The following is a 13,020-nucleotide window of genomic DNA, read 5'->3' as shown; positions in this document are numbered from 1 at the left end:
ATGGTCTAAAGCAGTCTCCTCGAGCCTGGTTTGGTAAGTTCAGCACGGTTATCCAGGAGTTTGGCATGATTCGTAGTGAAGCTGATCACTCTGTGTTTTATCGGCACTCTGCTTCAAGTCTCTGTATTTATCTGGTAGTCTATGTTGATGATATTGTTATTACTGGCAATGATCAGGATGGTATTACCAATCTGAAGCAGCATCTCTTCCAGCACTTCCAAACTAAGGATCTAGGCAGATTGAAGTACTTTCTAGGTATTGAGGTTGCCCAGTCTAGCTCAGGTATTGTTATTTCTCAAAGAAAATATGCTTTAGACATTCTTGATAAGACGGAGATGATAGGTTGCAGACCTGTTGACACTCCGATGGATCCGAATTCTAAACTTATGCCAGGACAGGGGGAGCCGCTTAGCGATCCTGCAAGCTATAGGCGGCTGGTTGGAAAATTAAATTATCTCACAGTGACTAGACCCGACATTTCTTATCCTGTGAGTGTCGTAAGTCAGTTTATGAATTCTCCTTGTGATAGTCATTGGGATGCAGTTGTCCGCATTATTCGATATATAAAATCGGCTCCAGGCAAAGGGTTACTCTTTGAGGATCGAGGTCATGAGCAGATCATTGGATACTCAGATACTGATTGGGCAGGATCACCTTCTGATAGACGTTTTACGTCTGGATATTGTGTTTTAGTAGGAGGAAATTTGGTGTCCTGGAAGAGCAAGAAACAGAATGTAGTTGCTCGGTCTAGTGCAGAAGCAGAATATCGAGCAATGGCTATGGCAACATGTGAGCTAGTCTGGACCAAACAATTGCTCAAGGAGTTGAAATTTGGTGAAATCAGTCGGATGGAACTTGTGTGCGATAGTCAAGCTGCCCTTCATATTGCATCAAATCCGGTGTTCCATGAGAGAACTAAACACATTGAGATTGATTGTCACTTCGTCAGAGAAAAGATACTTTCAGGAGAGATTGCTACAAAGTTTGTGAGGTCGAATGATCAACTTGCAGATATTTTCACCAAGTCTCTCACTGGTCCTCGTATTGGTTATATATGTAACAAGCTCGGTACATATGATTTGTATGCACCTGCTTGAGGGGGAGTGTTAGTTTTAAGCATGTATATAGTGTAGTATTGTCCCACATTGGTAGAAGAGTAGTAAGTCCTTGTATAGTATAGCTATAAATAAGGACCTCTTGTATTGTATTGTTCATCTAATATCAATAACATATTTTCTCCCGTGCCTTCTCACAGTTAGAATAACATTATCCATTTTGAAAACAAATTTTAAATTTATTAATAACAAGGAAGCAAATGCGAAAGCAATTTTGAAATAATCCATAATAACATCGGTGTCTAAATACCATCCCAGAATTGGTGTCACAAGTGCACGAGCTTCTAGAATAAATACAATTAATGGTCTGAATAAAATAAAGTTGTCTGGAAATAAACACATAACTAAAGTACAATAGACGGAGACTTCAGAACTGCGGACGCCATGCAGTTATACCTCAAGTCTTCTCTGGTAGCTGAAATCCGAGCAAGTCTATGGTACGCGGCTGAGACCAACTCCAAAATCTGCACAAGAAGTGCAGAGTGTAGTATCAGTACAACCGACCCCATGTACTGGTAAGTGCTGAGCCTAACATCGACGAAGTATTGACGAGTCACTTACATTAACCCGAACGCAATATTAGTAACAACAACAATAATATAAATAATTCAGGTAACTCATTTATAATAATTGAAACCAACCCAGCAGTCATAATCCATTATTATTTCAACCTTCTGTTGCAGCGTGCAACCCGCTCTCACAATATATTCACATTCAATTCTGTTGCAGCGTGCAACCCGCTCTCACAATATATTCACATTCAATTCTGTTGCAGCGTGCAACCCGCTCTCACAATATATTTATTTTAATCAAGTCTGTTGCGGCGTGCAACCCGATCCTCCAATATTGACTTTTAATTAGTTTGTTGTGGCGTGCAACCCGATCCTCCAATATTGACTTTTAATAAGTCTGTTGCGGCGTGCAACCCGATCCTCCAATATATTCATTATAATCAATCATGTTGCGGCGTGCAATCCGCTCCTCCAACATTTTCATTTACCAATTCTTATAGAAGAAATTTTCTCAATAAATGTAACAATTAATATAAAATTACGAGACAACAAACATACAATAATTATGGTTTAATTATGAAGCAAACAATGACAAATATCAAATTATTATGGAAATCAGGGAGCAAATAGGCAGTTTAATATTTATTATACTAAATGTCAAATAACAATTGATGCACATAATTCGAATAGCATGTAACAATTAATGCAGAAATTCAAGAATTTATATTTGCAAAGAATAAGAGAGAAACAATTATTAGAATAATTTATTTATGATTAAAAACAATTTATGATTTTTCAAGTAAGCAAGCAAACAATTAATTTGACGACGTATAGACACTCGTCACCTCGCCTATATTTCGTTTACATGCAATTCACATAACAAACAATTTAAGGGTTCTATTCTCTCAAGTCAAAGTTAACCCCGACACTTACCTCGCTTTGCAAATTCCAATCAATTATTCAACAACAGCTTTTCCTTTTAAATTTGTCTCCGAAAGCTTCAAATCTATTCACAAACAATTAAATATATTCAATACTAATCATAGGAATTAATTCCATATGAATTTACAAATTTTCCGGATAAAAATCCGAAATTCATTAAAATATTCGGCAGTGGGACCCACGTCTCAAATCCCGGAAAAACTCGCGAAATCCGAACACCCGTTCCGATACGAGTTCAACCATACCAAATTTGTCCAATTCCGATATCAAATGGACCTTCAAATCTTAATTTTTCGTTTTTGGAAAGTTTTACAAAAATTCCAATTTCTTTCATCTAAATCCGAAATAAATGATGAATATAGACATGGATTTGTGAAATATAATTACTTTTGGTTAAAGAACACTTACCCAATTCAAAGTCGTGAAAATCCCCCTTGAAATCGCCCAAATCCAAGACTTAAAACTCAAAAATGAGTAAAATTGTCGGACTCTTCGATATATACACTGCCCAGGCATTTCCGCACCTGCGGTGCCTGGGCTCGCACTTGCGAGCTCGCATCTGCGAGAAAAATCTCGCATCTGCGGAAAAGGGGCTGCCAGGCGAGGTTCCTCATATGCGGGAAAAATGTCGCACCTGCGACGTCCGCTTCTGCGCAAAAGGGCCGCATCTGTGATCGAATGCTCGCTTCTGCGAGCTCGCACCTGCGGTCAAAAATCCGCAGGTGCGATTATCACAGAAGGCAAAAATACAGATTTTGCTTAAGTCGAATTCTTGATCCGATTTCAATCCGTTTCACTCTCGGGGTACTCGGGACCCAGTCCGAATATACCAACAAGTCCCGTAACATAATACGGACTGACTCGGGGTCTAAAATCACGTCAAACAACACTGAATTTACAATTCACACCCCGATTCGAACTTCGAGTTTTAAACTTTCAATTTGCAAATCTCGTGCCAAAACATATTAAATGAATTCAGAATGACTTCAAATTTGGCACACAAGTCATAAATGACATAACGGAGCTGTTCAAATTTCCAGAATCGGATTCCGGCTCCGATATCAAAAAGTGAACCCCGCGGTCAAACTTGGAATATTTAGCCTTTAAATTGCTAGTTCGGTTAAATGGTCATAACTTGAGATAGGGACCTCCAAATTAAATTTCGGGCATACGCCCAAGTCCCAAATCACGATACGAAGCTACTGGAACTGTCAAAACACTGACTCGGGTCCGTTTGCTAAAAATGTTGACCAAAGTCAACTCAGTTGAGTTTTAAAGCTCTATTTTCCATTTTAATCCATTTTTCACATAAAAACTTTCTGGAAAAATGTACGGACTGCGCACGCAAGTTGAGGAATGATAAATGGTGTTTTTCGAGGTCTTAGAAAACAAAATTACTTATTAATTTTAAAGATGACATTTTGGGTCATCTATCCTAGTGTGCCCGCACATCCACCGCAACATCCTCATTTCTGCTACTTTCATCTTCTGGATATGTGAGTTCTTAACGGGCCAACACTCAGCCCCATACATCATGGTCGGTCTAACCACCGCTTTATAAAACTTACCTTTGAGTATCGGTGGCACTCTCTTGTCACACAGGACTCCAGATGCTAACCTCCACTTCATCCATCCTACCCCAATACGGTGTGTGACATCCTCGTTGATCTCCCCTCCCCCCTGGATAACCGAACCAAGATACTTGAAGCTGCCTCTACTCGGGATGACCTGCGAATCAAGCCTTACATCCACGCCCATTTCCCCTGGCTCAGCGCCATTGACATGACATCTATGAAAATAAAGGTTCTATTGGCATAATGACATCAAAACTTTCAGTAATTTTAGTGATAGAAGGTTGCTTTTGGAAGTCCAAGGATTAAGCTCCCATGAAAATTGAATTCACTGGATGACCAAATTTACTCCACTAGCTTCTTAAAATAAGTTTAAAATCATGTAGAGTTTCTTTACATGTATTGATCAAATACCCTAAAAATAGCCTCTACTTAATGATTTTCTGAAGATCTCAGTTTCAAATAGGAAAACCATTCTTAGCTTTGTTTTTTTTCCTCTCCTTTTTTTGGGTGAAATCGATCCGAACTAGGCATCTAATGTTTTTGAGATCTCTTCCTTCAAGGATTACATACATTATTCTTTGTGAATGCGAGTATCTTTTGGATCAGGAGATTTGGACAGATCAGGTCTGAACTTTATCTGCTTTATATTGTAGGACGAAAAAAGTTGATCCTTTCACCTCCAGACTACTAGAAATCCACTCCAAGATGCTAAAAATCAATAAGAAAGAGGTACAGTTTGATCATGCATACATATTTAATTTTCGTAATGCGTGTACTGCATTTGTAAGCTCTTTATATATTGACATTTCTTTTCAACTTCTTTAGTTTTCTCAGTTGAGTCTAAAGCATAAACTGACGAAGTCAAGTTTCCTAGTTCTGTGGGGTTGTTGCGTGATTTTGATATTCCTAATACTAGATATCAATCACCATAATTTTGTTTGGATCCTATATCATTGAGATGGTGTTCTCCGATTGTGCTTTAGTAAAAAGATTCTCCTTGGCCCTTGCTGCTTCAGATGTTGATTCTCTCATATTTGATCATCAGGAGAGGAAAGGTTGTCTTGTATTTTCTCTGTCTTTATAAGAAGGGGAATGCTTTGTAATTATGTGCCTAAATCTACTTTTCTTAGTTGTAGTCAGACTGTCAGTATTTTGTTATTTCTTTGGTTTTAGGGGATGATTTACCATTTGATACGACATTAATGTAGGAAATACGCTTGGGGTTGCATCGCTCAGACTATATGCTGGATGAGCAAACTAAATTACTTCTGCAAATAGAGCTTAACACTATTTCATCATCATTTTCGGGGCTAGGTTGTCTTGTCAGTGAGCTTCACAGGTAAAATTAGTTTATGTTAACTTTCATGGTAAACTTTTCATTTTTGAAATTATGAAATGCTATCTTAATATTCTAATCCAGAACTTTTATTGTAATTTTATCAAGTTGTTTGCTGTTTTCATTTTTTTAGAGGATGAAATCGTTGTTGTATTCATGTGTGAATGCTCAAAAAGATACTTCAGAATTTCAGATCATATTGCTAACTCTTTCTCCTCTGAAACTCATATGGAACTGGATCTCAACTGTCATTTGCAGGAGCTTGCTTCATCAATACAGAGAACGCATTGCATTAAATCCTAACAAAATTCCCACAAACAATTCCGTAAATCAATTTGCGGAAGCACTGGCTAAAGCTTGGAATGAATATGGTGATCCAAGGTCGATTTGATTCGAGGGATGTTTAGTTTCTTATGCTACAATGAAATAACTTTGAAGTTACACTAACTTAAATACGTAATGCAGGGCTGTAGTTATGTTTGTGGTTCAAGCTGAAGAGCGCAACATGTACGATCAGCATTGGCTTTCGGCTTCACTGAGAGAAAAATATCCTACTTTACGTGATGGATTTGTATTTGATGTGCATATCATAATAAGAGGAAATGGCCATACTTAAGACAGTTAGAATTATATTGGTTTGAAATATAACAAGATATGGATTGGTAGTACATCTGTCATGGTTTTTGCTTGTAAATTGTCCTGGAAATATTTCCTTAGCTTTTAACACACATCAAGTTACAACTACCAGAAAGACGCTAGCGGAAATTGATGCACATGGAGAGCTTCTAGAAGATGGTACCCTCGTTGTGTATGTCGCTTTTTAGTAAAGTACATTTCAATGTTAAAGTTATTGAATTTGCAGTTTCTATATGAGAAGCTTAAAATCTTAGGATTGCAGAGATGGTGAAGCAGTGGCAGTCATTTATTTTAGAGCTGGCTATGCACCAAGTGACTATCACGCGGAATCTGTAAGTCAACTTTTTTTCTGCTTGGCATTCTGGTTTGCTTTATGCTGCTGATGTCATTCTTTTGAATTCCCATGCTCCACCAAGCAATCTTAAACACCTTTTGCTGAATCGTACGTGCAAAACTTCACTCTTTGCTGACTGTTATTATCTATCCAGACACAATTTTGTGCACATGGCTCGATTCATTTATTGAGTCCCTAAATACCTTAAGCAAAAATGGAAAGAAAAATAGTTCCAAGGGGAAATCGGTAGTGAAACTAGTGAGCATGGTGTCCCGGGTGTACGGTGGATCAGGTTGGCTCCCTCAAATGAGTTTGAAGTAACGAAAAACTTTCCGTGGATGTTGTGCACGTTTCGCTTACTGTTTGATTGTATACACTGTAATATGCGTGTATAAGCTCTGAACTTTTCTATTGAAAATCAGCTTTTGGAGGATCAAACTTTGTGACAGGCTGTCTACCCATTTTATAAGGCATATTTTGCATCAGGATAAAAGGTTAAATAAGGAGAGTGAGGGCAAAATGGGAAGACCTGGGGGGACGATGAATGAGCACATGGTGGAGTGTGTTGAGTGGAAGGGTGGAAAGGAGAGACGGAGCTACGATTTGAAGTTTATGAATTCCGAACTTATCACTGAACCCATAGTTTGTCTTAGTTACTGGGTTCGCAATTAAATATTTATACATATTTTATGAATTTTTTAATACAAATACAAGGTTTAAGCAAAAGCTACTGGGGTTTAAGCTAGTGATGAAGATTGAGTGTAGAAGGAAGACAGAAGACAGTAGACTTCTGTCCTTTAGTTGAGGATGGAGAGGTCTAGTTGTTTGACATTGAAACGCAAGGGGTTAAATGCAACTCAGGGTAAGATAACTATAAATATATGTTCCCATCGTTTTCAAGGAACAGTTAAAGAGGCAGTCTGTGGTTCTTTTAGTGAAGGTGTTATGCATATCTACTTTCTGCAAAATCTTCTGAGACATCTCTAATTTGACTGTGTGTGTGTGCATGAGCACCATTTTAATATCTGATTTTTAAATTTTTAAATATTTGGAGGTTGAGCTGGGTTTGGTTCATAATTACTTTTCAATTTTGGGACTGTGAAAGTGATCACAAACAGAGAGATGATCCATTTTACTATTGCATCTCAATGTGATTCAACAGTTTCAACTTATGCATGCACTTAACAATAACCTAACGGTCTTTCTTGATCTGTTTTATGCAACTCTTTTTATCATAGGAATGGAGTGCTAGGCTTCTGATGGAGCAGTCACGTGCAGTCAAGTGCCCGTCAATTTCCTATCATTTAGCTGGGACCAAGAAGATTCAGCAAGAGCTTGCAAAACCCAATGTACTAGAAAGGTAAAATTTAATTCAAGTTGTGTCTCTTGTGATTTGTTGATAAGGTTAATAGCTGTCTATAGGTAGTCTTTGAAGTTGAGACTGGATTATTTTTGGTGTATTCCCTCTTCCTCTCCTTTATGGGTCCTGGAAACTGGAAAGGCAAAACTCAATGCATTTAGTGATTCATAAATTGATAAAGATGAGTATTGACATTCCGTGCACCCTTTCTCTGTGGAGTAAAGGGAAAGCAAAAAAATAAACATAGGAAGGGAAAAATATAGTATAAAATTCCAGACAGGGTATTAGAAAGAAAATGAAATAATAACTCTATGTATACTTTGTAAGTTGAGAGCATTAATTGATGTGATTATGCAATCACTTGTAACTCATGAGAAATTAACTGCTTGGAACAGCCATATGTATAATCTGTTAAACTTTCGTCCTTGTTTATGAGCAGGTTTCTTGAAAACAAAGAGGCCATTGCCAAACTACGAAAATGCTTTGCAGGCTTGTGGAGTTTGGATGAATCCAACACAGTCAAGGATGCAATTGAGAGACCCGGCTTGTACGTAATGAAACCGCAACGAGAAGGAGGAGGTCTTGCTCATGAAATTGCTTCTATGTATATTGTAATAGTAATTTTTATCAAAATGTCTGACATTAGATCATCTCACCTCAGGAAACAATATCTATGGGGAAGATGTGAGGGAAGCTCTTCTGAAACTGCAGAAGGAAGGCACTGGAAGTGATGCGTTTATACTAATGCAGAGGATTTTTCCAACCGTTTCTCACTCGATACTAATGCGAGAAGGCATCCCTCATAAGGAACAAACCATATCAGAACTTGGGATATATGGAACTTATTTAAGGTAAATAGTGAATGTCTCGTATTGCTTATCCTCACAACCCCTCCCCCCCCCCCCCCCCAAAACCCAAACAGAAGGATCAAAACATAACTCCCAGAAGGGGAGAAACACTGAAACGACCCTTATTCCTGAGCCACTGTCCAGTCCTGCTTTCAGCTTATGGTTGACTCATAATGTTAAATAGGGCGCAGTTTCTTTATAAAAAGATTGGCCAAGAATGATGAATATTTTTTAAACCAGAATTTTACAACCATTCTTGTCCTCCAGTGCCTTGTTTTGATATGTACTTCATATGCAGGAACAAAACGGAAGTTCTAATCAACCAACAGGCTGGTTACTTGATGAGAACAAAGGTCTCTTCGTCAAATGAGGGTGGGGTTGCAGCTGGTTTTGCAGTGTTGGACAGTATATACTTGGTTTGATGAGATTGGCTCTTGCATTGTTACTGGGGTTGAATGCGGAGGCTGCATCAGTCTTTCCTACATTACCTTGGAACACACCAGTCTTATAGCGCTTGTTCAACCTTGTATTTTTCTTGTTTAATCTTAAATAAATAGAGCTCCATATTTTTTCTGAAGGAAGTGGACACAAGATTGATAATAGATCCAAAGTTCTTGATCGTAAACACAATTCAGTGCTCTCTTTGTTTATGCAAGGGCTTTACTTATCTGCTACAAGCTGATCACTGAATTTGAACGTATGATTTGTTGCACATCACTCGTGTTATTTACATTTGTTTTTACTACCATGATTAAGTGATAAATTTATGTGAGAATGCGTATTGATTAAATATGATTTAGTTATAATAGTGTATTTAAGAAACATTTTACCGTATGTAATTATTAAGTTGGACCAAGTGAAGTGTATCAAGGACGAAAAAGGTAGAGTTTTGTTGGATGAGGAGCTTATACGTCGGAGATGGCAGACCTACTTCCATAGTCTCTTGAACGAGGAGGGGGACAAGAGCATTGTACTAGGTGATTTGGAACTCTCCGAGAGTCGTTGTGACTTTGGGTATTGTAGGCGGATTAGAGTGGATGAAGTTGATGGGGCTATGCGTAAGATGAGCAGGGGCAAAGCGACCGGGTCGGATGAAATCCCGGTGGAGTTTTGGATGTGTGCGGGCAAGGCAGGCTTGGATTGGCTCACTAGGTTACTTAATGTTATTTTTAGAATGAAAAAGATGCCCGAAGAGTGGAAGTGGAGCACGATGGTTCCTGTATACAAAAACAAGGGTGATATCCAAAATTGCAATAACTATCAGGGTATCAAGCTGTTTAGCGATACTATGAAAGTCTGGGAGAGAGTGGTAGAGCTAAGGGTGACGAGGAGTGTGTATATTTTCGAGAACCAGTTTGGGTTTATGCCGAGGTGTTCGACTACATAAGCCATCCACCTTGTTAGGAGATTGATGGAGCAGTATAGGGAGTGAAAGAAGGACTTGCATATGGTGATCATCGACTTAGAAAAGACGTACGATAAAGTTCTGAGAGATGTAGAGATGTTTGGAGGCTAGAGGTATACCTGTTGCCTACGTTAGGTTGATTAAGGACATGTATGATGTGGTAAAGACCCGAGTGAGGACGGTGGGTGGGGACTCGGACCATTTTCCGGTTATGATGGGGTTGCATTAGGGGTCGGCACTCAGTCCTTTTTTGTTTGCTCTGGTGATGGAGGTACTAACGCGCCACATCCAAGGGGAGGTGCCGTGGTGCATGCTATTTGCAGATGATATTGTATTGATTGACGAGACGCGAGACGGTGTAAATGCGCAGTTAGAGGTATGGAGGCAAACCCTGGAATCTAAAGGTTTCAAGTTGAGCAGGACCAAGACAAAATACTTGGAGTGTAAGTTCAGTGGCGGGACTCAAGGAGGGGAAGGGGAGGTGTGGCTGGAATCACAGGTCATCCCTAGGAGAGGGAGTTTTAAGTACCTTGGGTCTATTATTCAGGGGGATGAGGAGATTAATGAAGATGTCACACATCGCATTGCGGTGGGATGGATGAAATGAAGACTCGCTTCCGGTGTTTTGTGTGACAAGAAGGTGCCACCGAAACTTAAGGGTAAGTTCTACAGAGTGGTGGTCAGACCTACAATGTTGTATGAGGCTGAGTGTTGGCTAGTCAAGATCGCGCATGTCCAGAAGATGAAGGTAGCGGAGATGAAGATGTTGAGATGGATGTGCGGGCACACCAGGTTAGATAGGATCAGAAATGTGGTTATTCGCGACAAGATGGATGTGGCCCCTATTGAGGACAAGATGTGGGAAGCGCGATTTAGGTGGTTTGGGCATGTGAAGAGGAGGAGCACAGACGCCCAGGTGAGGAGGTGTGAGAGGTTGACATTGGAGGGCCTACGGAGAGGTAGAGTTAGGCCAAATAAGAGGTGGGGAGAGGTGATTAGACAAGACATGACACAACTTCAGTTGACCGAGGACATGACCCTTGATAGAAAGGTATGGAGGTCGAGGATTAGGGTAGTAGAGTAGGTAGTCTAGAGTGTTCATAACAATAGTATTTGCATGCAGTCTCGCTTTCTGTTGGTAGTAGGTTTTTATGACTAGCCGTTGTTTTCTTTCATTGTTGATCACATTACTGTCTTGTTGTTTCTATTCTGCTTTTGGTATTGTCCTTTCTTGTGTATTTTTTTCATTAATGTGGTGCTGTGCTTTCCTGAGCCGAGGGTCTATTGGAAACAACCTTTCTATCCTTAAAGGTAGGGGTAAAGTCTGTGTACACACTACCCTCCCAAACCCCACGGTGTTATTGTTGTTGTAATTATTAAGTTGGTATATCGCACAGTTTATTTCTCAAATATCATTCCATTACTGGACTCTCGAAAGTGCAATATGTACTGTTACACGGCGCCTTCCTGAAGTTCCTTGGAAGGGCGACGTAAGGCTAAGCAACCGATGTTAGTACGGTTGCCGTCCGCCAACTGAGGTCCCCTCCGTACGCTAGACTAGCGTACGGCGAGGACCTCAGTTGGCGCATAGCAACCGCACTGACATCGGTTGCTTAGCCTTACGTCGCCCTTCCAAGGAACTTCAGGAAGGCGCCGCGTAACAGTTGGTATCAAAGCCTAGGCTCGACATCGGACGAGGGATTACATTGTAATTACCACTATTTCTGACCATGGTGAATTATGGGGATCGCATCGCGACCCTTGAGGGAACGGTTGACGCATTACGGCCCATCGTGGAAATGGTGCCCGATCTAAAGACCAGCCTAGTGCAAAGGTTGGACGACCTGGACCGCAGACTCATCCAGGCAGAAATTGACATAACAAACATCAGTCAAGACTCTGAGGAAGACCGGGAAACAGCTGCCGTCGAGGCAACCAAAATTCATGGCAAATTCGAGGACCTCCAACAGGAGCGTGCCGAGGATTTAGCCTATCGGGAACTAGAGGCAGACAGACTGACCGTCATGCAGCAAACCATAGACAACTTGACAGGCCAGCTCAATGTTGTCAATGCTGCCCTTCAAAGCCTGCTCAAAGGAGGCGAAAACCACATCAGGGGTGCCATGAACATTGCCCCCATGCCACAAAATCTGAAAATTCCGGAGCCCAAGCCATACAACGGAGCCTGGGATGCTAAAGAAGTGGAAAACTTCATCTTCGACATCGAACAATACTTCAATGCCGTTGGACAGTTGGAGGAATCCAAGAAGGTAGCAACTGCTGCCATGTATCTTCAAGGCGATGCAAAACTCTGGTGGCGAGTCAAATACGAAGCCATCAGGGCCGGTGAAGATACTCTCCAGACATGGGCAGAACTAAAGGCCGCCATACGCCTGCAGTTCTTCCCCGAAAACGTGGAATACAATGCACGAAGAAAGTTGCGTGAACTCCGCCACACCAGGTCGGTGCGGGACTACGTGCGTTAATTTTTCGCACTCATGCTAAACATACGGGATAAGGGGGACCAAAGCATTCAAACATTCAAGCATTCAAACAATTCTCTGTACTGGTGTCTCTCCCCCCCGACACCGCATTGCATCTTGTAATAGCTTTCATTATCATCAATACAATCATCAGCTTTCATCATCAATTGCTCATTTTCCGCTGCTCAATTGCTCACGACATTGGTTTTTCCGTACAGCACTGACAATCTAGTCTAGTGTACGGCGAGGACCTCGGTTGGCGCATAGCAACCACACTGACATCGGTTGCTTAGCCTTACGTCGCCCTTCCAAGGAACTTCAGGAAGGCGCCGCGTAACAGTACTCATGACATGGCAGCAAGATGACCAAAATTGGCATGTATTGTATCAAATCAAATGTTGTCCCTAAGTCATGAAATTTCGTGTCACAAGTATGCTGCTCCAAATTGAAAACCACACATATGTTCACTAAGATA

The 13,020-nt window shown here is 40.5% G+C and overlaps 1 protein-coding gene across 2 annotated transcripts in view; it reads left to right on the top strand.

The window, feature by feature from the left end:
• Positions 1–9,447, top strand: part of LOC107821526 (glutathione synthetase, chloroplastic) — a 35,556-nt gene extending 26,109 nt beyond the window's left edge. The window contains exons 3-12 of one of the 2 annotated variants that reach the window (XM_075238487.1): positions 4,797–4,872; positions 5,352–5,482; positions 5,738–5,860; positions 5,945–6,025; positions 6,207–6,287; positions 6,378–6,447; positions 7,688–7,809; positions 8,249–8,388; positions 8,471–8,660; positions 8,956–9,447. In XM_075238487.1, coding sequence (XP_075094588.1) covers positions 4,797–4,872; positions 5,352–5,482; positions 5,738–5,860; positions 5,945–6,025; positions 6,207–6,287; positions 6,378–6,447; positions 7,688–7,809; positions 8,249–8,388; positions 8,471–8,660; positions 8,956–9,079 — 1,138 coding nt within the window. In that variant the 3' untranslated portion in view covers positions 9,080–9,447. Of the gene's footprint in view, positions 1–4,796; positions 4,873–5,351; positions 5,483–5,737; positions 5,861–5,944; positions 6,040–6,206; positions 6,288–6,377; positions 6,448–7,687; positions 7,810–8,248; positions 8,389–8,470; positions 8,661–8,955 lie in introns of both variants that reach the window. The other variant, XM_075238486.1, reaches the window with a different exon arrangement.
• The last annotated feature ends 3,573 nt before the right edge of the window (positions 9,448–13,020 follow it).

This window comes from Nicotiana tabacum, chromosome 19 (genome assembly GCF_000715075.1).
Source record: "Nicotiana tabacum cultivar K326 chromosome 19, ASM71507v2, whole genome shotgun sequence".
In the NCBI taxonomy this organism is placed as follows: Eukaryota; Viridiplantae; Streptophyta; class Magnoliopsida; order Solanales; family Solanaceae; genus Nicotiana; species Nicotiana tabacum.
Note: the sequence above shows the minus strand (reverse complement) of the source record. Positions and strands in the feature narration are given on the sequence as shown.